The sequence below is a fragment of the Gavia stellata genome, chromosome 2 (assembly GCF_030936135.1).
Source record: "Gavia stellata isolate bGavSte3 chromosome 2, bGavSte3.hap2, whole genome shotgun sequence".
Classification (NCBI taxonomy): Eukaryota; Metazoa; Chordata; class Aves; order Gaviiformes; family Gaviidae; genus Gavia; species Gavia stellata.
In genome coordinates this window covers 37,436,889-37,461,438 of record NC_082595.1, presented here as the reverse complement: position 1 = coordinate 37,461,438, position 24,550 = coordinate 37,436,889, and the positions used below count along the sequence as shown (strand labels likewise).

General features: G+C 40.4%; 1 protein-coding gene across 1 annotated transcript in view; it reads right to left on the bottom strand.

Annotated features, from left to right (window-relative positions):
- The window catches only part of PRKN (parkin RBR E3 ubiquitin protein ligase), a 686,369-nt gene that overhangs the window by 9,259 nt on the left and 652,560 nt on the right, over positions 1-24,550 (bottom strand). The window contains exon 12 of the mRNA XM_059828079.1: positions 10,354-10,440. Coding sequence (XP_059684062.1) covers positions 10,354-10,440 — 87 coding nt within the window. The remainder of the gene's footprint in view (positions 1-10,353; positions 10,441-24,550) is intronic.

The window sequence follows — 24,550 nt, the reverse complement described above, 5'->3', positions numbered from 1 at the left end:
CCAGGAATGAATACTCATAAATAACAGGAAGCTACAGTAAGAGCTGTTGCAAGCATTTTTCAACATCCCCTCTGCAATATTCCCTTAGTGAGATACAGGGAAAAGTCTGTCTTGTTATCACTGGGTCACAATGAAGAACGCAGATTTACTTCTATTCTGTTTCCATGCTGAGTTAACAGGGGTAAAGAGACCAGAGACTGCTGAGCACCATACAGCAATACAAGAACATGTGCATGGAAAGCTTTTTATGCAGTTAATCAATATCAGGCAGTACGGGAAAAAGTCCTACAGAGGCAGAAAGCATCTTGAAAGAGAAATGAAGTGTCCTTCTTAAAGCAGAATCTCATTCAGGTAATAGGGCACACATCGACTTGTTGGTAGAACTACATAAAGTAAACGAAGTATGTGTTCACAGTCAGCAAGAAAGCAGTACCATCCAGATTAAAAACATGTATGGCACAACTTCTTGTTCAAAATACTGGCAGTATTAGATATATAATGTTAAATCCCAACATCCACCTCATTACATACTGTCTTATGTAAGCAAACTTCTTTTATGATCTTGCTTATTTTGCCTAGCATAGACAGCATCTGAAAACTGAAGACCCTTGATTCAGAATAGAATATGAAGCTGTTAACGTTATGTTGTGCTTAGCTTTAGTGAATATAATTTCTGGGCTCCTGCTTGTTTGCTGTTGGTGCTCAGTTCCTTTCTGATAAGCAGATAAGCTGGTCATGCATAAAAAATGTATCCTAGTGCAGCTTCCTTTACATCAGAAATACCTTTCCTTTTGATTAGAAATGCTTAGTTTTAAGTTAATTTTCATTGGAAAAATAAGATTTTTTTTTTCAATAAATAGAAATATGTAAAATTATGACTGTGAAATACAGCATTTTAAAAATGCTTAGATGTCTCAAAACAGAAAGTATTACTCATTTTCTAGCACGAATGTGAGAACAACTATGGATATTTGAAAGGGTTTGAAAGGAAGACAAAGAATAATTCATTGTACACAATGGAATATTCAACCCACCATAACATTTAGATTAACACAGCCCACTAATTATTTTGGGCTAGAGCTCTAAGCAAAAGCAGCCTCATCTGTTGAAGCCTGATTTACAAGAGGTGGTGACAGTTCAACTTAAATTTCTTTTGTTTTCTCAACTTCTTCTGGACTGTCCTATGAACATGTTCACACGAATTAATCTCCTGTGGTGTGTAGTGCTGTCTCTTAGTTCAATTGTGGGGGAAAAAATAGCATCTGTCTAGGGCACTAGATAGGCTAGAGAACCTTTGAAAAAAAATCCCCTGTTTGAGTCACTGAAGAGTCAAAATCTCAAAAAGAGAGCTGGACATAGCTATGGGACCAGTGCTCTAGCCCAGAGAAAGATTTTGGCTAATCAAAACACTAAAAAATGGCTATAGATGTGGAACAGAAAGATATCCATCAATGGGGATATGTTTCATGCACTGGAAAAATAGAGGTGTCAGTACCACACTGATCCAGTTAAACTCACATGAAACAGCTTTGTATAAGCCAATTTGTCTGGTGTGCCTAGGGAATTCTGCTGTTCTGCTGTAAAAAAACAGCTGCTTTGTGATGACAGCAACGAGTTAAAATCAAAGTGATATACACAGGGTATTGTGTCTGATACAAGATGAAAGAGACTTTCACTAAATAAAATCAGAGAGCTCTGTTTTGGTGACACTGCACATCAAGGTTCTCACTCTGCATGTTGAGGCCATTCATATCAGCATGAATTAAATTCAGGTAGCTGGTGAATACTGAATTTACAATGCTCTAAAGCAGAAAATCTAATCTAATATGGATCATTCTTGTAGAACTGTTTTCCACGAGTGGAATAAAGAACATGCCTTCTCCCATAAGCGGCGACACAGCTGCAAATGACTGTCAGCTTAACCTCATAAACAAAAGCAGCCTCTTTTTATTTTATTGCTGCCCAAAATAGGAAAGCTAAAATTCTCTCTGTATAGTTCCTATCTATTTCTCATTAGACAGAAAGTTAAGACCTATTCTCAGATTTCTTCCGGTGCATCTTTATTTATAACATAGGGATTAATTTTACAGGACATTTCCTGGTTATAGTTATTTTTCATGCTCCTTTAATTAGGCACCCGTGGGTTGAATGTCCTGTGCTTGACATTGTGAATACACCAGCCTCTAAACCCTTGAGCTTCAGTTTCTTTTCCAATTGTTTAAGATACTTTAGAAATCAAGCTAGGTGTACCATTTTTTTGTACAGCCATGTTTTATTTAACTTTTAAAATTTATCTGATGGAAAAAAAATCAATGGTCTAATAATAGATGTTCTACATTTCATACTGTGAGTCAGGACTCATTGAAAGACGTTATGTATGATGAAACTCCTCAGTAGCTTTTTCTTTCACTAAAATGCAGTGAAATAATTCATGATTTTTGTGGTCAGCATTTACTATTTAGCATTTTGATTAATTTTCCCTGTCTTTCGAGTAGAGAAAGAAGCTTACATAGAAATGCTGCGCATTTCTCATTTTAAGTCTTGCCTGTAGCACACCATTTCAAATACCTCACCTTCTTTTTTCCACTGTTCTAAAAGCAGTAAGGAAATTTTGCTGAAATAGTGAAGGAACAATTCTGAAAGTGGTATTTGCAATATTTAGAACATAAACACATAACGCTGATAACCAAGAACTGATTCAGAAGGTCACGTAACTATGGAGTCCAATATAATATATATGTTTTCCCTAACAACTCACTCTTCACTGAAGGTTCAAACGAAAAAGGAGCTTGCTACTTCCTTCGTATAGTAAGTCAGGAGATATATGCAATTCCATAATTTTGTCAGCATTATGTCTTTCTATTACAATTTAGTACGCACATTGCATAGTTTTTCAATTCCACAATATTGTAAGAAATACATTACAACAAGCCTGATTTTCATGAAGCGTTAGCTAAATATTTCATATCTTAGCATTATAATAATTCAGCTAAGGATATTTTGAAAGCATCTTTATTTGGGAATCCCACATTGAAATCAAATTCTGAAATATCTTGTGCTCACAGTGGGCCAGTATGTTCTGCTGTGTAATTACAGCAAACCACCACCTGCATAGAGACCAGGCTTCACAACTCTACATGCTTGCTGGGAATCTACAGGCAAAATAGCTTATGAGATTGGACAGATGTTTTTCAGTGGATGGGAAAGGCGGCCTGGCAAGCAATGTCTGCATATTTTATACCACCTACCGGCAACTTCGAGATTTGCATACATGAGGCAATGGGAGGAGAAGATGGGCTGGAGGCTCACCTGCAGCCCAAGTGAGCTGGGAGCCTTTCCAGCAACTACATTACAGAAGACTTCAGCAGGGTGCCAGGTGATGTGACAGGCTTTCCTGGATGTGTGTGCACACGCAGGTGTGTTTTTGTGCCACACCTGCACCACAAAAAGCATTTCTGGGAAGTGAGCAAATGGGTCTGCTTCAGAGCTGATCGTTCGCCTGAGAGCTCATGACTGAGTTACATCTGAGCCCTGAAACTATGGTTAGGGTTGCAGTCAGGGCCCAGGTGGCATGTACTGATGAATAGGATCAGGTCTGGAAGAAATTATACCTCTGAGGTTTGCACCGACTCAGCTGAGGCACTGGACTACTTTTGGTTTGGTTTGATGGGTTTCCGGGCTGACAGAGCTTCTGGATAAGTTTTATACTGCCAGTGGCAGAAAAGCAAAGTTAAGGTCTGCATCCTGCATCAGATACCTGAGTACTGTAAGGTCTGGGACGCAAATAACAAATAGCTGAGGTTTGATTTGAAGATGGCAGGTTTGGGGATAGTCTTTGAGATTTGGGTGAGCAAGGCCTCCAGCCTAGGGCTACAGCTGGGACAGGCAGCATCCCACAGGTTTGGAGTGGAACTGAAGTTAAGTTTTACAGGACTAGCTCTAAACTTACACCTAAACAGATTGTAGATGAAGGTTTAGAACAGGTAGCTTTGTGGCTTAGTAAAATGCTCTTGCTGTTTCTTGTAAGAGGCCACAGCCTTTGTGCCAACCCAGCGCCACAGGCCTCAGGACCCATCAGGCTTTCTCTGGACTTGCCTTGGCCTGTCTAGAGATTTGGTTTAGCAAGTGACAGCAATCATCTAATCACCAGGTGACTATTACCTGTATTGCTTTTGTTTTTGTATGATTGTGTATAATTGCATGGTTTAACAATGTTACATGTATTGTTGTAACTAATAGACAGCAATGACAAGTATAGGTATTATGGGCAGAATGAACTGTCTCTGACTCTACAATAAAATGCTATGCAGAGGAGTAAAGGCATGGATTGATAACAGAGGCTTTGAAAGCACCCGCACAGGATGATATGGGAGGCCCCGGCACTATAAACGACTCTCCAGTGGTCAGTTACCCAAATGCAGCCTTGAGAGCTGGGTAAAAACGGTCTTAGGGATAACAAAGAGAACAAAGCCATAACTGACTTAGGTAAAACACACCATAGATAGTAAATTTGGATCCAACGTTGACTTGCAGACCAGTGAAGGAGTGTGTTAACAAAGATATTAAAGTGACCCCAAGCAGATCATACAGAAAAAAACCCCCACCAATATCGACATCATGCTCCTTGTGGCAAAGGACTCATTATGCCAGCCCCTGTCCCAGACTAAAGCCCTTGAGCCTGGGACTCAGAGAGGCAGTGGAAGGTTAAACATAACACCAGAGAAATGGGTGTTACCAGAAAGTAGCATATCCATTATTTTAACTATATATAATTTGAACTATAAGTCCTAGTGTTACTGTAAATGGACTAAAAATAGTTCTTTGATTAGCTTTCTAAGACTTTGATTTTTTTTTACTTTGCATATACTATGAACGTGGTCTGAAATGAACACCTTTAGCAGGTAATGAGGTTTTCAATGTAATAAAATAGTGGAAATTCACACAACCTATTCTGTAACCTGTGTGCAAGAAATTGGTAACAATTTTTAGCTGCACCAGCAGCTACAGATGTATGTTTAGCGATGGTTTTTGCTGGATTGCATGGTTTGCAGGGTCAGGGTTGCTAGAACTAGCTGGAATTAAGGCTTGGACTAAGACTAGATATGGCCTGACAGGATTTTTAAGGAGCTTGGGTGGGAGCGTGGAGCAGAATAGACCACTGGGCAAACTTTCAGCCACAGTGGACATTTTATCTAGGCTTAGGTTTACAGCTGCTGCTGGCCTAGGGTTAATAGTGGAGTTTGTTCAAATGAGATGAACTAGATTTACGTCTGGGTCCTACAGGACTGCCAGACCAGGTTTGTGGGATGACAAATTAGACATCAGATGTTCTTTTAGGTTCAAGCCTTTGAATGCAGGTTATTGGAGGGATTTGTGTACAGCTGTACTGTAGAAATCTATCATGATGTTTAATTTATTCTCTTTACTAAATTCACAGCAACCTCTGAAAAAGCAAACTTGCTAAAAAGCTGTTACCTTTTTATAGTCATATACTCATTGGCTTGGCAGGACAAGATAATCAGCAGCTAAAACCATCTTGTGGAAAGTTTGTCCATAGAACCATCTCTAAACCATACCTTTTTATAACCGGTTTCGTCCAGTTTGTGTCATTTTTTTCAAAATATCATATGTCTTTGTGCCCCACATTCTATTCACTTATTCACATATGCACCACCTTTACATCAGTGTCATTGCTATCGCTATTACAGTTTACCTTGCAGGTGTCTTATCAACATGCCCAGCACCAAAACAGTCCTGGGAGCTACTCTGTACATGTTCAAATCTAATATGTGGTCACATTTTATTGTCCAGTTGCTAGTGAGCAAGAAGATGCATTACTTATCCTGGTAAAAAGCAAACTGTCTAGAAAAGTTTTGTGCTAGGAAAGCTAGGCTAATTTTAAGCTGGGGACTTACAGAGGAAGCTGGTTTACAGCTAGATTCCCCATCAGCATAAGCTGTCTATGGGTGAGGTTAAAAGGAGCCAGGAAGCTTGGGTTTTGTGGTATACATAGCAGGGACTATGTGGTTATTTCTAAACCTAAATCTGGCCAGAGTCACCTTTACTGTGTCATTGATTCCATCATGCATACTGTGACTTTTAATCCATCAAATATGATTACTTCTCTCATCCCAAACTTCAAACAGCTCGAAGAGGCTGCAATGGTTTTAAAAGAAAGCTCGTCAACTGCAGTTGCCACAGATACATTTTTTCTCTGAAATTACGTAACTTACACACTAAGATGGGAAATAATCAGCCCTGCACCAGTAAATGCTTAAGATGAGCTTTCAGTGGCCTATCAGCGCTAAAAATGGACGTTGCAGTAGAAAAAGGACATTTTATCCATCCCAATGGAGCATGCAATATCTGTGCATAGATCTGAAAGACTGTGATATTCCAGTATTTAAAGCTAGGCTACTCTCTGCATGCCTGCTGCTGAGTTTGCCTTTTCTACCCCAAACAGCAAGCAATGCCCCCCAGCTTCCCACCATTATAAGGTTCAAACCCCTTTATTCTGAACAGCCTCAAGCACCACACGTGGCACCCACTTTGTCCCTCTTGTGCTCTGCAGCTGAGGTTGCCCTCTTCCTTCCTGCTGCCAACTGACTCCTTCCCCCTTCCCCACTGCCCTCCCTCCCTTCACAGTCCCACCAGGTTCACTCTCCCCTCTTGACCTCAGGCTTCCTCCTTACTCCTTCTGACATCTGGCCCAGCACAGGCCCCTTTCACCACCACCATTTCCGCTTCCTGGACCTTCCTTGTTGTCCCATGTCATCTCACAGGCTTACTCGCTTTCTTCTCTCTTCCTTCTCCTCTTTCTGCAGCTTCCACTGTATCTCTAAAAGCTCTTGGCTTTCATGGACACTTGAATGCCTCTGTGTAAGTCCCTACCTCTCTTCCTGAGCGATCTCCTCCTCCAAGGCTTCCCAAATTGGTGTCAGGCTCTGAGGTTACCACCAGACCATGCTGTTCCAGCCCAGTCCCCCGGGAATCACCCCCCCCCCGCCCACAGCCCAGGACCCCATGTCAGCCCCTGGGGCCCTCAGCCCCTGCCCCAGCAACACCGCCGCAGGGCCGGTCTCTAGCACCCCACAGCCCTGCCCTGCCAGGCCACGAGCCCCACCGAGCCAGGCCCACATGCAGGCCCACATCCCGACCCAGCCTCAGCCCACCCTGTCCCCCCGGGGAGGTGCTAGGCCCTGCCCTGACAGACCCATGGGGAGTCCCGGGGAGCAGATGGCCCGTGCGGCACCCTGGCACACAGGCCATTAGAGGGCTGCTTTGAGCAGCACCACAGCTCTTCCTGCTCTCTCTGTTGCCATCAACTTCTGGCTACCCAGTTCCTCCACAACACACTCCTCTTTGGCATTTCTTCCAGCTCTTGCACACTCCTCATGCTCCACTGTTTTCATCTCCACCATGCTGACTTAGGCCTAAACCTGCCCGCAATGTTTCCTCTCACACTGGGAATGTCAGGGACATGCAGGCGTTTGCAGAAATGTGAAGACAACGGAAGGTCCTTTCACTACTGTAGCCACTAGAGGCTAAAGTAAAACCTGCATTTTTCTTACAGAAAATATTTTCCTGAGACCACATATCCTGCACCAGTTCCAGAGAGTAACAGTTTGGTGGCAGGGTGGCTGGTTGACCCTGAAATCTGAGCGGCGGGAGTAAGATCTGTTTCTAAAATAAAAGATATGGAAAGGATCTGGACAGGAGTCAAACTGCAGGAGCTGAAGACAACCCTGGAAGTGTATTATTCCTACCTTGAAACAGATGATGGTCAAAGATAAAGCAATCCTCACTGCCTGAACAAGCAGCACAATAATAGCAAGTTAACTCTGACACACAGGGTTGTGCACCTGGGGGGGGAGGGCCAAACAGAACAAAAAGGCTGAAAGCAGAGGTGGATAAATGTTTAAATTCATCTCGGTGAGAGAGAGATGAAAACAGTCCCACACGCACTTCTTTCCATACGTGCCCCACGAATGTTTTGTATGTATTGTACGGGAGTGCTGTATGCAGGATAGCTTTGTAGTGATGCTATTCGGATGAAACCAACACCTCACCAGCACCTGGGCTTGCTTTGTTTTAGATAGCTTTGTAGTGATGCTATTCGGATGAAACCAACACCTCACCAGCACCTGGGCTTGCTTTGTTTTAGCTACCTCTCACTTTGCTCGCCTGGTTACAGAAACGGAAAACGTTCCTTCAGTGGCACATCACCACCTTGTGGAGAAGTTTCATTAGTGCAGCTCTCCTAGTTAGAGGAAAGAAGGCTGACCTAAGTCCATTAACTTCAGTTTAAGTTGGAGTCTAAATGAATTTTGGGTAGTCTATGGTCTTGTCTATACTGGGGAACTGATTTGCATAGTTGCAAGAGTTATTCTGGTACTATCATTTAGCTATTCTGGAGCAGCTCTTTGAGAGTACAGGAAGTTTGTCAGGAACAGCAGAAATCTTTATATTACACTGGAACAGCAAAAGCAGTCAACTTTCCTAAGTTAACAGGTCCAATTGAGTGCAATTCATGTGCTGAGATACTGGACCAGATGGATGAAGTGCTCACATTGTCATCAGGAGAAGCTAAGGTAATATGCAAATATTTAAAATAAACCACTTTTTCCTATGGTATTCTGATTTTTCCTGGCACATCTTCATCTCTGCCCTAGAGCATGGAAATTATACAAACTCTAACTAACTTCCGCAGAGCCACCATTGTTGAACTCATTTGTAAGGTGTCATGATGACTTTCAGTACTCTAGGCAAAACTCGAGGCATAAATAGCTTAATGGATATAGGGCTCACTGTTCATGTTGCGATGTATTCAAATTCTAGCTCTGTTTAATTCAGGTAAGACATTGAGCCTTGGTCTCTTACTTTACTAGGCTATTGGATACTTTAAGTATCTCTCAAAGTCTCTGTTGAAGGTGTTTTGATTTTACATAAATGTGAATGTGAGCTGGAAGATTGTTCTAAGGCTACTGCAAACAAAAGGAGATTGTTTTTCATAGAGGGTAGTTAAGCTGCAAAACTCCTTGTATATATACGGCTTCAAAAAAGGGGGTTGCACAAATTAGTGGAATAAAAATTTGCTGATAACTGCTAAACACAAAATGCCACATCTGAATCACAAATCACTAGAGCCTGGGAAAATAGATGGATTTTGGGTCTTAAAACAGCACACATGTTCCAGGGCACCAGAGGTAGATACTCTGACTGACTACTAGGATGCAGGCTGTTTAATTCTGTCTCAACGAGTGCTAATTCTTTTTATAAATTAGAAGAGCTTCACTAAAAAGGGTTAAAGAAAAGAATCTCTACACAGTTCATAGCCTAGTGCAGTTTCTCCAAAGTATGGCAAATGAACTCTCTCATGGTAGCACATGATAAAGGTTCCCAGTAAGCCTCCAGCTCCCTCCAAGTCTCTATGTTCAAAGAGTGAGAGGCCCCAAAAGCCAGCATCAGACAAAGCCTGCCCGCAGCCACTGAGAGGAGCTGGGCATGCCTTGTTTAGAGCTCGCTGGATGCAAGTCCCCGTCAGCACCGGCCCACAATCCTGCATCTGCCATGTCAGACTGTGTAGGGGCTCAGGGTTTGAGTTCCCTCTCAGCATCAAACATGCCAGACATCCAAGTATCAGTTTTCTGCTTCCTAGGAGCGCACCTTGGGCATCAAGCCGTGAGATATTTAGGGGATATCGCTCCTGTTCTTTGCACTTTCTCTCTTTTTTTTTAAATTGTAAAGACTGTGATTTATTTGCCATGGAGAGCAGGGAAACTTGAATCTCAAACAAAGAGAAATGCCAGGAGAGAAAAACTGTTTCCTGTCCAGATCTATAGCTACAATAGCTACAAAATCATAGAGCAGCCTAGAATAATTATCATCTAACAGCTTCCAGCCTAGGCAATCCATTTTTTATTTCTCTAAGCTAAAACATAAATTATCAACAGCATTTTATGCACAGGCTGTATAAAACCCCTGTTGTTCAGTCCAAACCCACATGATTTCCTGACTGGTGCACTGAAAATAAGCTGAAAGGCAGCAAGACTACAGAAAGCTTTTCAAAAGTGTTCACATTGAATAGAGACAACCCCAAAAGCCCATTGGGAAGGCCTTTTCTTTATCAACTGATGGCAGAGCCCTGTGTGTTCCTAACAGAACTCAGCTACTCTATCAATCAGAGCGACTAAAATCTACCACAAAGCCAATTTGGCAACTCTGATGGCTAGAGTAATTCAGCATGAACATAATTGCTTTTACTTAGGATTATAATTAGGACCCATTTGACAAATCTCGCTCTTGCTGGGCCAGGGATAATGATCAGGATGTAATGAGTTGTGGGATCCCTACCTTCTGGGTCACGGCTCCCTGCATGCTGAGGAAAGAGCTGCATTCCCCTTCATGGTATTCTTCTTTACATTCACGGCAGAACACAAACTAGAAAATAAACCGAAGCACACAAGTCATAAAAACACATTAGAGATATAGACAGCAGGTTACAATCATGAAGAGTCATACAGCAGATGATCTCTTGTCCTTCTCAGCCCATTAAATTCCCATAATCCTCCTAATTGTGCATCTTATTATACACTCTGATCATTAACACAACAATTTTGCAGTTATTATTATACATTTAATTGGTGAAGTAACATAAATGACATTATTAAAAATGAGGTTTTGCTACATGGTCCATTTAGGGACATAAAGTCATAGCAGATACTTCTGGGTGTGCTTCTCCTACGGTGAAATCTGTTTATACAAGGTAGGTGCTGGATGAAACAAGCAGTTCTGTTTTATAGTGTTTACTAATGGAAATAGTCTATTCATAGTTCTGAATCAAATGTATTCTCTATGGAAAATTATTGCTGACTTTACTAGGGGATGATAACTTTATATAGGTCATATGAAATACCATTTTCTAGAAAATTATATCCTTGCCATTGACTTTTATAGAATGGTTTAAAAAAATCCACAGAAAGAACACAATGATAGGTTAGTTAACATGGGTTTTAATGGACTACTTCTAGACCCTTATTGCATTTCTAGCAATTGTTCTGGTTTCATCTTCCTTAAATTATATGGTTCTTTACATAAGGCTTCATCCAAAAGTAATGTCTTTTAAGATGAGTAAAACAATTTTCCCTACCTCAGCCTGAGCTGCCTCTGCCACCTAAACTAGTTCATATGTATCAAGTTTGATGCCTTTTTTTTAATCTCTAAAATGAAGATATCTGTCTTGACATGTGTCAAAATCTTTGACCCATCAATGCTGCATTAAATTCTATGTCCTTGCAGGTAAGGGGTAAGTCAATAATGTAAAATGGGTCTCTCTTATGCTGTTTTAAAGCTATTCTGTCTTGATGCAACTCCAGTCTCTGAAAGATCACTCAGCTGTAAGCCATTCTGACTGGCATTATAAGCAAGACTGATAAAACAGGCTTGATTTTTAGATACAGAGCTGCATTCACATGTAATGAATAAAGGATAACAGGAGGACGTGACACTAGAACATTTGTCTGCCTTGAATTCCAGCTTTTGCAATTTCATTTTGAACTCTTTCAAGCTTTATTGTCACTCTTCTAAGAAGCACTGAAAATCATATTTCATTGTCATGCTAAAGAAACTGCACTTTTATGAAAAGAAGCATTATGCAAGTCCAAAAGGGCTGATCCTGTTATTCAGATAGTCAGGGAAATTTGGAGTGGAGGAATGGAGCGAGTGTTCTAACTTCCAGAGATATCGAACCTAATCACTTGTTTGCTTTCTTGTCACTTCTCTCCACTATTTTGTCCATGATTTAAAATGTTTTCTTTTACTTCAACTAACACTGATTTGTTAATTCATTTGCACTTGTTAGCAAACAGCTTAACAATGGAGGCACTTTTGCAAGGTATGTTGTACAAGAGTCTGCGTTATTGTAATAGAGCATCATTTAAACACAACAACAATTTGCACTGCATTAGTGATCAAAAGTTTCAGCCATGTGGAACACTGCTCAAACACATATAGAGAGGTACTCTCTGTCTGGATACCTAATATCCCAAGGACTTGTTATCGCTTAACAATTAAGGTTATGGCCACGTTTAACTGTATTTCCTACTGTGTGTCCTATTCTCTTTTTTCTTTGTGACTTTATTTCCTTATGAACACATCTGGCTGAAAACATTTGTCTGAAAGGGTTTTATGCACACTTGCTTTATCACTGCCTTATCACACAATGCCTCAGCTTGCTTTCCTCACTCCAGTCTTTCTCACTTTTCCTATGCAAGTGCAATTTTAAACCTTTCATAAACATTGAAAAAGGGGAAATACTGAAGAAAGAAAAAAAAACCCCACGGCATATATTTTGCAAAGACATTCCGGCTGCCTCACAATGTAGTTTATGTGGCGTTGTTATTTATTATAATAATAAAATTCATAAACTCATGCCATATTATTTAAAGATCTGAAATGCATTTTCTCATTATAGAGGACACTTTTTATACTTCGAGATAAAAAATCCTCAGGACCAATGCTACCAATGTTTTCCCTAGAGGCTTGCTGTACTGGAAACAAGTACGCATGAGCATGTAACCGGGCCTTTCACTAACAGTTGTATATCCTGCAAGTAAGTCCAGGAGTGAGCCTGCCACATACTTGTAATGAAACATAGCCTGATTTTTTTTGGTGAGACAGGATACTCTTTTCACATCTTATTATATAATGGATGAGATGTAAAATCAGTTCTGTAGCAAAAGAACACCCTGGAGGCTGATGGGTTTGTCAGAATAAATAGGTATCTCCCAACAGAAATGTATTAAGCACTGCCTTTTTATGGCAAAGCATGCATCATAAAGAAAAGGCATGTCACTTACAACAAAGAGCAGTTTGCGATAGTTTTATTCATTTTTTACATTCAGACATGAAAAATATAATAAAGTTTCTCTAATAAAATACAGCAACTGCAAAAATGCTGTCAGTTAACTTGTATTTTGTGGCTTCATTAATATTAATAGAGTTATTTTGCCCTTGGAAAGAAAAGGATTTAATTTGTTCAGTCAGGATTTAACACTTTTGCATAAATTTAATATTAGTAAGTGTTTAAAATTACTATAAGTAGTGTAATTACTAATAATAGTCACACTTTCTTTCCCTTCATTTGCCAGAAAAAGACTGGCAGATTACTGTGATAATATAAACAGCATATAAACTTCCTATGCCTTTGTGTATTTAGCATTTACTGTTGTTGCCTTTGAAAGATTCTTTGGTTGCAAAACAACCAACACAAAAAATAAATCCCAAAGGTCCTAAACCTACCCTCTAGGTTTATGCATTAAAAAGAGGATTAGCAGGGAAATCACCAAAGCACTTAAGGGATTTAGGCACTGGAAATTAATATAACCTGTGTGTGTGCTATTACAGGCTTTTGAATACCTGTAAAAATGTATGAGATAGACCTAAGCAGAAATCCTGAATCCAAGTGACCTCAGAATAGGAGGTACTAAAAACCTCAACAGGGACCCAGATCCTGTTTTTAAAATCCTATCTTTATGACCATTCAAACAAAAGGTAAAATCAGACCAAACTCTGGTCAGCTCTATGGAATTCAAACCCTACACATGACATCTGCAGTGCCAAGAGTGATGCTGAACAAGAACTGGGATGGTGAAACTAAGCTGTGTCTCAGTTATTCCTGACTGGCCCATTTATAGTGTTTTAAGTTTGGAAGTGGGAGCAGAATGTAGCTCTGTTCTTAGATGAAAGGAAAATGAGTTTGTCGTTTACATGCTATGCTGGTTGTTTTTTTGGAAACAAGATTTTACCATTTCCTTTTTCACAACATTTCAAAGATCTGCTTTCCCTTGGATTAAGCACCACAGCTCTCATTCTCTCTCTTGCCTACTGCAAATGCCTTTTCTTTGGTCTCTGATAATATCTCCCAATAGTGCTTATAAAATATTACTGTTAAAATTATCTTTCTTCCTACTTCAATACAGTACTCCCATTCTCGAATCCCTGCACAAAGCTTCAAGTTTGAGCTCCCTACTGTTATTTTAAAGTTACTCCTCAACTCAGATATTCCTTTCCTTTTTCACCCTTACCTCCTCCCATGTGTCTACATAGCAGAATGAAGGCAAGGTTGCAGTGAGGTAGTCATAGCCAAGGTTTAATCTGCAGCACTGTAGGTGCACTGCTAGGGACTTATGTGTGAGCTAACAACTCAAGCACAAACTCAGATTTCTTGCCAGGCTTCTGCAATCCCTGTTGAAAGCTGGACTGCCATGTCTTCACTCCTACAGTTATCACTATTAGCTAGACTAAAGACAGACTATGTATGACACATGGCTTGGCCAAAGTGTATCTTCCAAAACAGACATTCACATCCAGATTAAAGGCATCAGGTCAGGAAAGATGCACTCATATCTCCGGTACAGTGTTTTAATAGCCCTTCAAAATCACTGTTAAAATTTGTATCTAATGTCTACTTTGACCCTTTCTGGTTTCAGTTTCCAGCCACTGCTTTCTGCTTTGCATTTCTCTGCTAAAATAAAGTCTTTCAGTATCACATATTTTCTTCCTGTGAAGGTACTTATGTACTGTAATCAGGATACCTCTGAATCTTCTTTAACCTAAACAAAGAAACTCTTAAGTTTCTCACTGGTTAAGCTGTTCCTCCTCCCTCTCTCCCCCAGCCCAAATCATATTCATGGAACTTTTCTGGGAACTGTCTTGTTTTTGTCATTAATTATATTTGACTGATCTTTGTATCATTGCTGTGCTATATCAGCGGAATCTTTATATTTACTTCTGGATCACTGTCATGACAGTTTTGCTGTCAGTCCCTGTTGAACGCAGCTAGCAATACCTTGCTACACATAGATTCTTCACAGAAAACAATACTTTCTGTGATCTGCCAGTTCTTAATCCACACGACCACCGCCCAGTGAGGCATCCATACTGCATCATCTGATAGTGATGAGACAATGCTGCTGCACACACCCTAACCATGTTAGTTGGAACCCAGCCCCCTAAAGCCTTTTATTGATATATTATGGTGATGATTTCCTTGTCAGAATATTCTTTAGTTTGAAGTCTTACAAAAAAAATTAAATTGGTTTTGTGCAATTACTTTTTCTTATCAAACTTGTAATCTCATCATAGAATGAAATCAGTTTCTTCTGATATGACCTGTTGTCATTGAGAATATATTGACTAGCAATCTTACAAAAATTGTTTTGTCTTGTCTGTTCTTATACCTTTTTTTCTTTGATCTTCCCTCATTCAGTGCTGGCTGGCTGGACCCATCACTACAGATGGGAATCATGAAAATTAAAGCTACTGAATGAATGCAGGATCAACACCTCCATCAGTAGTGGAGCTTTCTGCCAGTAGTGCAAAACAGATATGCAAGAGATGCAAAGGTTCCTCAAAACCATGACTATATGAACAAATTAAAATCACAGATCTTCTCACCTTTCATTTAAAATGCAGAGCTTACAAGTTTTATCTTGCCTTCTCAGGCAAACAAGTACTTCAAGAAACCAACCTTCAATGCCTCTACTCACTCTTTCCTCTAAAATCAAGTTCAAAACCAAAATAAAGGAGTGCTACGTTATAATCATAATTCATGCTAAGGGTGAAATAAACCACAGTTGACAGGTGTTAATTTTATTATTTAATGAGCTGCCAGAAAATGCACATTAAGTGCTATTGTAATGTGAGAAGGCTATAGTATATTCTAAACAGAATACAAGGGAAACGAAGTATAATCTAAGATATATGGGGAACTAGATAGACTTATATTTATGTCTTCAAAAACAGTGTGGTTATATATTACACATCAAAGCAAAATAATGTAGCATTCTAAGATACTTGCATGGCTTTGATCACCAGAGCATCGGAGCATCTTGGAATTGTAAGTGAACCCCTCTCACCGTACTCCCATGAAGCAGAACACGTTTTAGTGACTGGAGCCTAATTCATAGAAATCCTTAGGCCAGATCCCTAAAATTTGAGAATCTTAATTAAGTTGATGTGGAAACCCAAGCGTCATTGAGGAACCACACCAAAGAGACTTGTCCAAGTTCACACGCCAGCACCGTAAGGGAGAAGATTTCCAATTTTTAAACGTTGGACTCCCTGCTAATCATCTCAGTTCACTCCTCAAAAGAACCACACCCTGGTTTCATAAGGTCAAAACTCAGCCTAATAAAGGTAATCAGTAAAGTATTTTCAATCCTTTTTTTTTTTTTTTGTAAATGAAAATATGATGGGGGAGTGTGAATAAGTAGTCACCAATCACACAGAAGCTCCTAAGAGTTCCAGTCAGCAAAGGTTTATATTATATACAGCAAATGTATAGTTTGTTTTATTAATCAGACTAGCAGGATTTTTCAACTACATTTTTTTTACCTGTAGATTGTTTTATTAAATAATAACATAAATAAAACACTGGAAAGGCAGAGAACTCGTCCTCTTCACCTGACAACAAGATCACCTGGTCAAAAAAAATCCCTTGAAAATGTAAAATATTATAAGGCACCAAGATTCAATCTAAATGAGCTTTTGTAGTCAAACTATAGGCTGCTGATTGGAGCAAGGATTTATAGTGAAAATACAAACATGCCTTAAGGGAAATCAAAGCTATCGGAGAATGACATATAGAATGGCACTGCCTATAATACCTGAAGTCATCTCTCTGTAGTGTTTCTGCTTAGAAAAATGTAGCTTCCAACTGAACTTTCCAAAGTATAAATTATAATGTTATAGTGAGTGATACATACCTACAGATTTTTATTTGTCTTTAAGAAAAGCCCCCAGACCCCAAATTTCACTGGAGAACGTTTTACTGTATAGCATATCTTTTAAGTAAGAGAGCAGTCTGATTCTTGGCTAGAGTTCAAAGCTCCACAAACACAGAGTAAGCATTTTTTACTTTGAAACTATGTACTTTGTTACTTATTTTCATCCAAAGTCGATTAAACACACCCCTCACCCTCCCCCCAAATGCCACAGTCTTTGTTATGCTACTGCTGTGAACCACACATCTTGGGTATTGGACTGACTTTGCCTCTGGCACTTTGTTATATCCAGCACCAAGTGTGAGACTGTCAGCCACGTGCTCTGTCTTTTGGTATTTCTTGTGCTTACAGCAAGAACCTTTAAAAGCAGAATATTTACCCTCTGCAGTAGCTATGTTTACTCAGGATTTGTGGCTTTGACAATTGTCAGCTATAGAAAAAGCTGCAAATACTACAATGAAGATAAATGCCACAGTAGAAAAAGTATCCATTTTTAATGACACTGGTTTTATCAAATATAACGCAATTGCAAAGCATTGTAGTACTTGCAGAGCAATTTTGGTCTTTTTCCTTATAATAAAGTACACACATTTACTATGCATATTTCATCTAAAACCAAGCTTTTGTGAGGAGCACGACAATCTGTCAAAACATGGTGTCAAAAATATAGCTGTAGTCTCTGTGCAGCTTTTGCAATCTAAGGGCAATTTGCCATTAATACTATGAGAGACAATTTTCTATAAACATTAAAAGCTCTAAGTGTAGGACTGCCTCAAAACATCTTAGAGATTTCAATGTTTTTCTTTTGAATCTGAAAGTGAAAGTCTCCCTCCTGACTTCTACAAAACAACACACAGGCTCATTCCCTAAGATCTAGATGCATCCCAGGGCTCTTCAGTGAGTGCTGATGAGTTTGTGTCTGCTGATAAACAGACTGTCCTAGAGCTTGCCTTGCATCAGACGGCATTAACCTAAAAGATGGATTGGTAAATTGGACAGCAGAAGCTCAGACAACCTGTCCTAGACCTCCCCAAATCTCCTGATTGCTGATTTATGTGGATGGGCAATCTTCTTTCCATACCCTTCTGAATAGCCTTGTGGTCCAAGTGCTGCAAGGAATAGAACAGAAGAAAGAAGCTGAGAGGAACCCAGGTGCTTCTCTCAGATGAAATGACTTCAGGCCCCTGTGGGAGAAGGGATAATGCTCCTTCCAGATTCCTCTACCCCATACCTACACATAAGGGTATTGCACAACCTTGTTCTTAGAATTTTGTCTGGGAGGTGAGACTTACTAGCCCATTCCAGAAAATAAGAATGAAAAGTCTATAAAGCAGAGTCAGTAACAAGATTATGTGGTATACTGAAAGTATGAAAACCTGTTATTTGTTGTGCTATTATGTGTGTGTAATGGAGTCAGGTCTTGTTACCACTGATGAATCCCATCTGATAGCTAACTACCCATGCAAACATGAGCTCAAACACTGCAAAATTTTCCAAGTGGACCAGTCTGAACAGGCAAATCTGACCCTGGCAGAGTTGCACATTTTTTACTTGGAGCAGAACAATCCTATACCCTGGACACTGGGATGAGAAGCCAGATTGATGCTACCCAAGCTACCTCTGGAAAAGGAAGCTAAACAAGCTTAAACACAGTAGGCAGCTGCTTACAGCAGCAGGCAGCTAAACACAGCAAGACATTCATGTCCCTGTGACTTACCTCACCTGTGCCAGAGCTGCAGACAGCAAGCAGAGCGAGCAATGCTTCTAGCTTGTCGTGCTACAGGGACTATGACAAGTCCTCAGATGTTAAACATCACTACTTTGAGGAGCTCTTCCTAACCCCAGAACTAGCTGCTGCCACGGTCTCTGACCCCTCCTTCAGGACCAGCTGTCACAGCCAGGCATCTTTCTCCACTCTTAACTCCTGTGTACCTGCTTCTCCTCTCTGCCTTGTCATTTCTACGCAGCAGTAGTCTAGCCCCTTTCCTTCTTCTTCAGGTGGGTTACACGGCTGAGAAGCTTTAAAGTAGCCCTGCTGGAAGTCTTACAGCCATGTCAGTAATCTGTAGCTAATGCAGCTATAGCGCATTTGGGCCCTGGACTACTGTCTCTGCATGGTGCTGTATTATGCTGGGTAGATGTTTCAGTACTACTTGGAGCTAGCTGGGGGATGCAGAACTACAGAGATGCCTTACTTCACTGTGTAATACAGACATGACCAAGAAATTTAATTCAATATTAGGTTCTTGTTGGCACCACTGGAGAGGAAAAATAATTGTGTATTGGCTTAATTCTGTTCCCATTTAAGTAACTTTACTAAGTGGTACAGACACCTAGCCACATCTATCTAGTGTACAATTTTGAGCAATTTTATGCCTGGATGACTAACAAAATGCAAAGCGGATGCAGGTAAACTTAAGATTTCTACAAATGATTTCCATAATAAATTACATGGTATTTATATGAGGAAACATTGAAAAAAAAAATCAATGTTACTGCCACTTTATCATTTAATAGACTATATTAGAAACTAAATGCAAGGGATAAGGGGATTAGTCATTTATGAATATAAGAAACATTTTTAAAGCAGCCAAGGACATAAAATGTACCTAAACTGTAATTTTTTTAAAAAAACTTTTTGTAATCTAGTGGATATTATTCTCTATATTTTGAACATCTCACAAAAGAATGTAGCATTCCACTGACTACTGATAAAAAGAAAAAAAAAGAAAACAAAAACTGTAAATACATAATATATATAGGCATATATTAAAATATACACTGTGTATCTCTCCCATTTACAGTAGTAGAAATCCACTGTAACTCCAGTGGAACAATACAGTATTTACTCTAGAGCAGATAAAGTCAGAGCATTAGTTATGTTCTAAAGAAAAAAAAAGCTAGCATGTATGTTGTCAACATTAAAATGGATACAAAGAAGAATAAGAAGTAACATTTTCTACAGAAGGAAGCCTTATTTTTAAGGAACTGGGATGCAAAAAAGGGAAAATGTGCGAGACAAAGCATTTTATAACGAGTATAACAGCGCATCTTTTGAAAAAATTCTTCTTGCAGAAGATGCATCACTTTAGATGTGTGATGTCAAAAGTTGATTTTTTGCAACAAAGTGTTTGGAAGCTACATTAAAATATCACTTCTCACAAGTTTGAAAAAGATGTTTTGTTACTGAATGCATATATTGGTTCACAAGGAATATCATGAGGAATGAATTTTACTGCCTGTGGCTTTAGCTCCTGCTCTAGCAGCTTTAGAGTTCAATTAATATGCCTTTAAACAGTATGACAAACCTATTTCCGTATGATAATATTGCTGCTATGCATGCATGCCCTGGGCATTTGAGCACTTAGCTGCACATTTATATGTGCAAACAGACCTGGAAATCTGATGGATTCATTAACGTGGTTCTTGAAATGAGCTACTGAACACTCAGGCTGGGAAGCTGATGAGAGTTAAGCAGTTACCCAGTGGCTAATTCACACTGAACTGCAACAGAGATCAGGCCACTCACTTCCCTGAATGTTTTTTTAAATATCCCTAACATAACCAAGACACCCCACATACAAACTTCTATTCCGTGCCGTTCAGACTGTGTTCCTGTAATGATGTGCAAGAAGCACATATGTTGTTCATCTCCTGGTTGCTGGAATTAATCTACATCAAAAAAAGCCCACCCAGTAATATTAAAAAATTTACAGAAGATGGCAGCAGTGCCACAGAAATCAACACAGGCAGGCTTTGCTAAGCTTTTCAGTTGAAAAAAGATTCTAAAAAAAATCATAGTCAACAGCTAAGATCCAGTCCAGGGTTACTAACAGCTGATACATGCAAAACCAGTCCTGACAAGACAGTCTCATAAAGAAGAAATGGTATTCAGATGCACTGAAACACATGAAAAGGTGCAACGGGTGCTCCTTGTTTCAAGGGCATTGCATCTTACTTGAATCTGGTAACAGCTGAAGCCCTGTGAAAAGAACATCCTTCTAAATATGACCACGTAGCAAAGAAAATAGCATAAATAATGTATCTCGGATAACTATGGTGCTGTTTTAGTGTTTTATTGGGTTCACACTATCTCCTATGTGTAGCACTTTTTTTTTATAACTATAAACACACATTTAGTTTATGTGCTAGGGAGAGCACAAAATAATGAACATATTTCTGTAAGTCAGTCTCTTCTAAGGAAATGGGGTTCTACATAAGGGTGCAGTGAATGTGCCTTTACTCTTAGTGACCAGATTAAGCAAGGCATTAGGATATTTCTCTGAGAGAAATTATTATTTTTTTTGGGGGGGGAAAAGGTATGATCTAAGCCTCTATTCTGCTTCTAGTTTATGTTTGTCGTATGAAGAATTGAATCCTTTAAAATTAGGGAGTAACTAATCTACAATAGTAAAATCCAATCCATGTTCTCTTCAAAGACCAGAACCATTCAGTTCAACAACTGCTTGGTTCCAATTCTGAGTGTGAATCACAGAATCACAGAATCACTAAGGTTGGAAAAGACCTGTGAGATCAAGTCCAACCATCAACCAACACCACCATGCCCATTAAACCATGTCCCACAATGCCTCGTCCACACGTTCCTTTAACACCTCCAGTGATGGTGACTCCACCACTTCCCTGGGCAGTCTATTCCAATGTCTCACCACTCTCTCAGTAAAGAAATTTTTCCTAATATCCAGCCTGAACCTCCCCCGGCGCAACTTGAGGCCATTTCCTCTTGTCCTGTCACTCGTCACTTGGGAGAAGAGGCCAACACTCACCCCTCTGCAACCCCCTTTCAGGTAATTGTAGAGAGCGTTAAGGTCTCCCGTGAGCCTCCTCTTCTCCAGACTGAACAACCCCAGTTCCCTCGGCCGCTCCTCATAAGACTCGTGCTCCAGACCCCTCACCAGCTTCGTCGCCCTTCTCTGGACACACTCCAGCACCTCAATGTCCTTCTTGTAGTGAGGGGCCCAAAACTGAACACAGGATTCGAGGTGCGGCCTCACCAGCGCTGAGTACAGGGGCACGATCACCTCCCTGCTCCTGCTGGCCACACTATTTCTGATACAGGCCAGGATGCCGTTGGCCTTCTTGGCCACCTGGGCACACTGCTGGCTCATATTCAGCCGGCTGTCAATCAACACCCTCAGGTCCTTTTCTGCGGGGGAGCTTTCCAGCCACTCGTCCCCAAGCCCGTAGCATTGCATGGGATTGTTGTGACCCAAGTGCAGGACCTTAGAATAGTACCTTACTGCAAAAAAATCCTGCATTAGATGATTCTAATTAGATGTGTTTCTAAGCCTGAATATTGACTCTGAACAACACTGAGAAAATTCGGGCGAATTTCAAAAACAGAGGAAAACTTTGTGTTAAGCCTCAGTCTAAAATTAGATGTAGCCAGACATTGGAACTCCCATCAACTCCAAGCTCTGAAGGATGGATTTAGACTCAGGATCTGCAATTCCAAGTCATCTGAAAAGGGAATAAACTAACATAAAAATTGCTTAGAAGAGAAGTGAGAAAGAAATGGCAAGAATTTTTGAAAACCATATCTGGTTCTCCTGAATGGGGCATCATCTTTGTAAAATGTTCTATAAACACTGCTGGAGAAAGCATTGGAATAATAATGAAAATATCACACTTCATCTTTCAAGGAAGAAAAGCAGGTGCATCCTGAGAAACACAGGTCTGATCAAAAATCAATGATAGCTCGGCTAGTTCATGCCAAGAGTACCCTGTCACAACCCAGAGCTCCCATTAAGGATCCCTCAATTTCTATGCTTTCTTTTCAGTGCAAAGGCTAGTTGTGTGGTTTCAAGTAATTTACTTCTGAAACAAGAATGTTTTTTAAAACTTACACATTTCGTGCGATTTGTGTTCACAGAGTATATACCTAGTCAATAATGTGACCTCTTGTCTGACCTTTCAAACTGATCCTTTTCTGGTTTGTTGATCCTAAACATTTTCTGTAAAGTAATTATACATAGTACCAAAAACTGATCCCTGAAATGTGAGCTCAGAACATCAGCTGGTTTACAGGAAATGCAAACAATTTGGCACTTGTCTCGGTGTACCGTTTTGATGAACCACACAGTAAACATTTTAGCAAAAGAAACTCCATATTCAGATTCTGAATACATATACATGTCTATAAAAACAACAAATATTGTCTTGTATCAGCATATACTGACAGGTAGCAAGATCCCTGTCTACAAAAAATATGCTCCATAAATCTTTCAGGTTTATCAAAAATAGTTTTACAACTCAGCAATTTTCTTACTTTTCTTTGGATTTCTGACAGATCTACAAATCACCCAACAAGCACTGTATTTCTCTAGTTGCCTGGGAGGCAACACAGCAGGGCATGAGCAATCTAAAAGTTTTCCTTGACACAAGTGATGGAGGTGCCAACAAGGGGACATGGTCTGCTGTACGTCATACTTCCATCAACAAAGAACTGTTTGGAGCTGTGAAGACTGGAGCGACCATGAATTGATGGAGTTCAGGATCCTGAGGGGAGGAAACAAGGCAAAAAACAGGACCATAAGCCTGGACTTCAGGAGAACAGACTTTGGACTGTTCAGGGACCTGCTTTGAAGAATCCCATGGGAGCCGGCCCTGGAGAAAACAGGGGTCCAGGACAGTGGTTGATGTTCAAGGATCACCTCCTCCAAGCTCAATGGTCTACCCCAACATTCAGGAAGTCAATAAAAAGTAGTAGGAGACCTGTATGATGAACAAGGTGTTCCTGACTAAACTCAGATGTAAAAATGAAGCATGCAAGAGGTGGGAGCAGGGATCCAGGAGGAATATAGAGACACTATCCAAATGTGCAGAGATGGGGTTAGGAAAGCCAAAACCCGCTTGGAGTTGAATCTGGTATGGGACACAAAAGGCATCAAGGACTTCTACAAGTACATCAGCAACAAAAGGAAGACCAAGGAAAAGTGTGGGCCTGCTGCTGAATGGAGCAGGGGATCTGGTGACAAAGGACATGGAAAAGGCAAAGGTACTCAATGCCTTCTTCACCTCAGTCCTTACTGGCAAGACTTCCCTTCAGGAATCCCAGGTTCCTGAGACCCAAGGGGAAGTCTGGAGCAAGAAAGACTTGGCCTGACTGAAGAAGGATCAGGTTAGGGAATATTTAAAATAAACGGACATACACAAGTCTATAGGCCCTGGTGGGATGCACCCATGAGTGCTTAGGGAGCTCATCGATCTCATCACAAGGCCACTGTTGATTACCTTTGAGTGGTCCTGGCAACTAGGGGAGGATCCTGAGGACTGGAAGAAATCCAGTGTCACTTCTGTCTTGAACAAGGGAAAGAAGAAGGATCCAGGGAACTACACACCAGTCAGCCTCAGCTTGGTCATTTGGACAGCTGATGGAGCAACTAACCCTGGAAACCATTTCCGGACATATTAAGGACAAGAAGGTGATTTGGAGTAGTCAGCATGATTTCCCCTTCATGCCTGACTAAACTGATAACCTTCTAGAATGAGGTGACTAGCTTGGATGGATGAAGGGAGAGCTGCAGATGCTGTTTATTAGACATTGAACACAGACACAGATTGCCCAGAAAGGTTGTGGAGTCTCCATCCTTGGAGACATTCAAAACCTAACTTGACCTGACCTGAGGAACCTGCTCCAGCTGCTCCTGCTTTGAGCAGGTGTTGTCTTGGACTAGATGATCTCCAGACATCCCTCCCAACCCCAGTGATTTGGTGCTTCTGTTTTCCAGTTGCTTAGTGAAAACCGC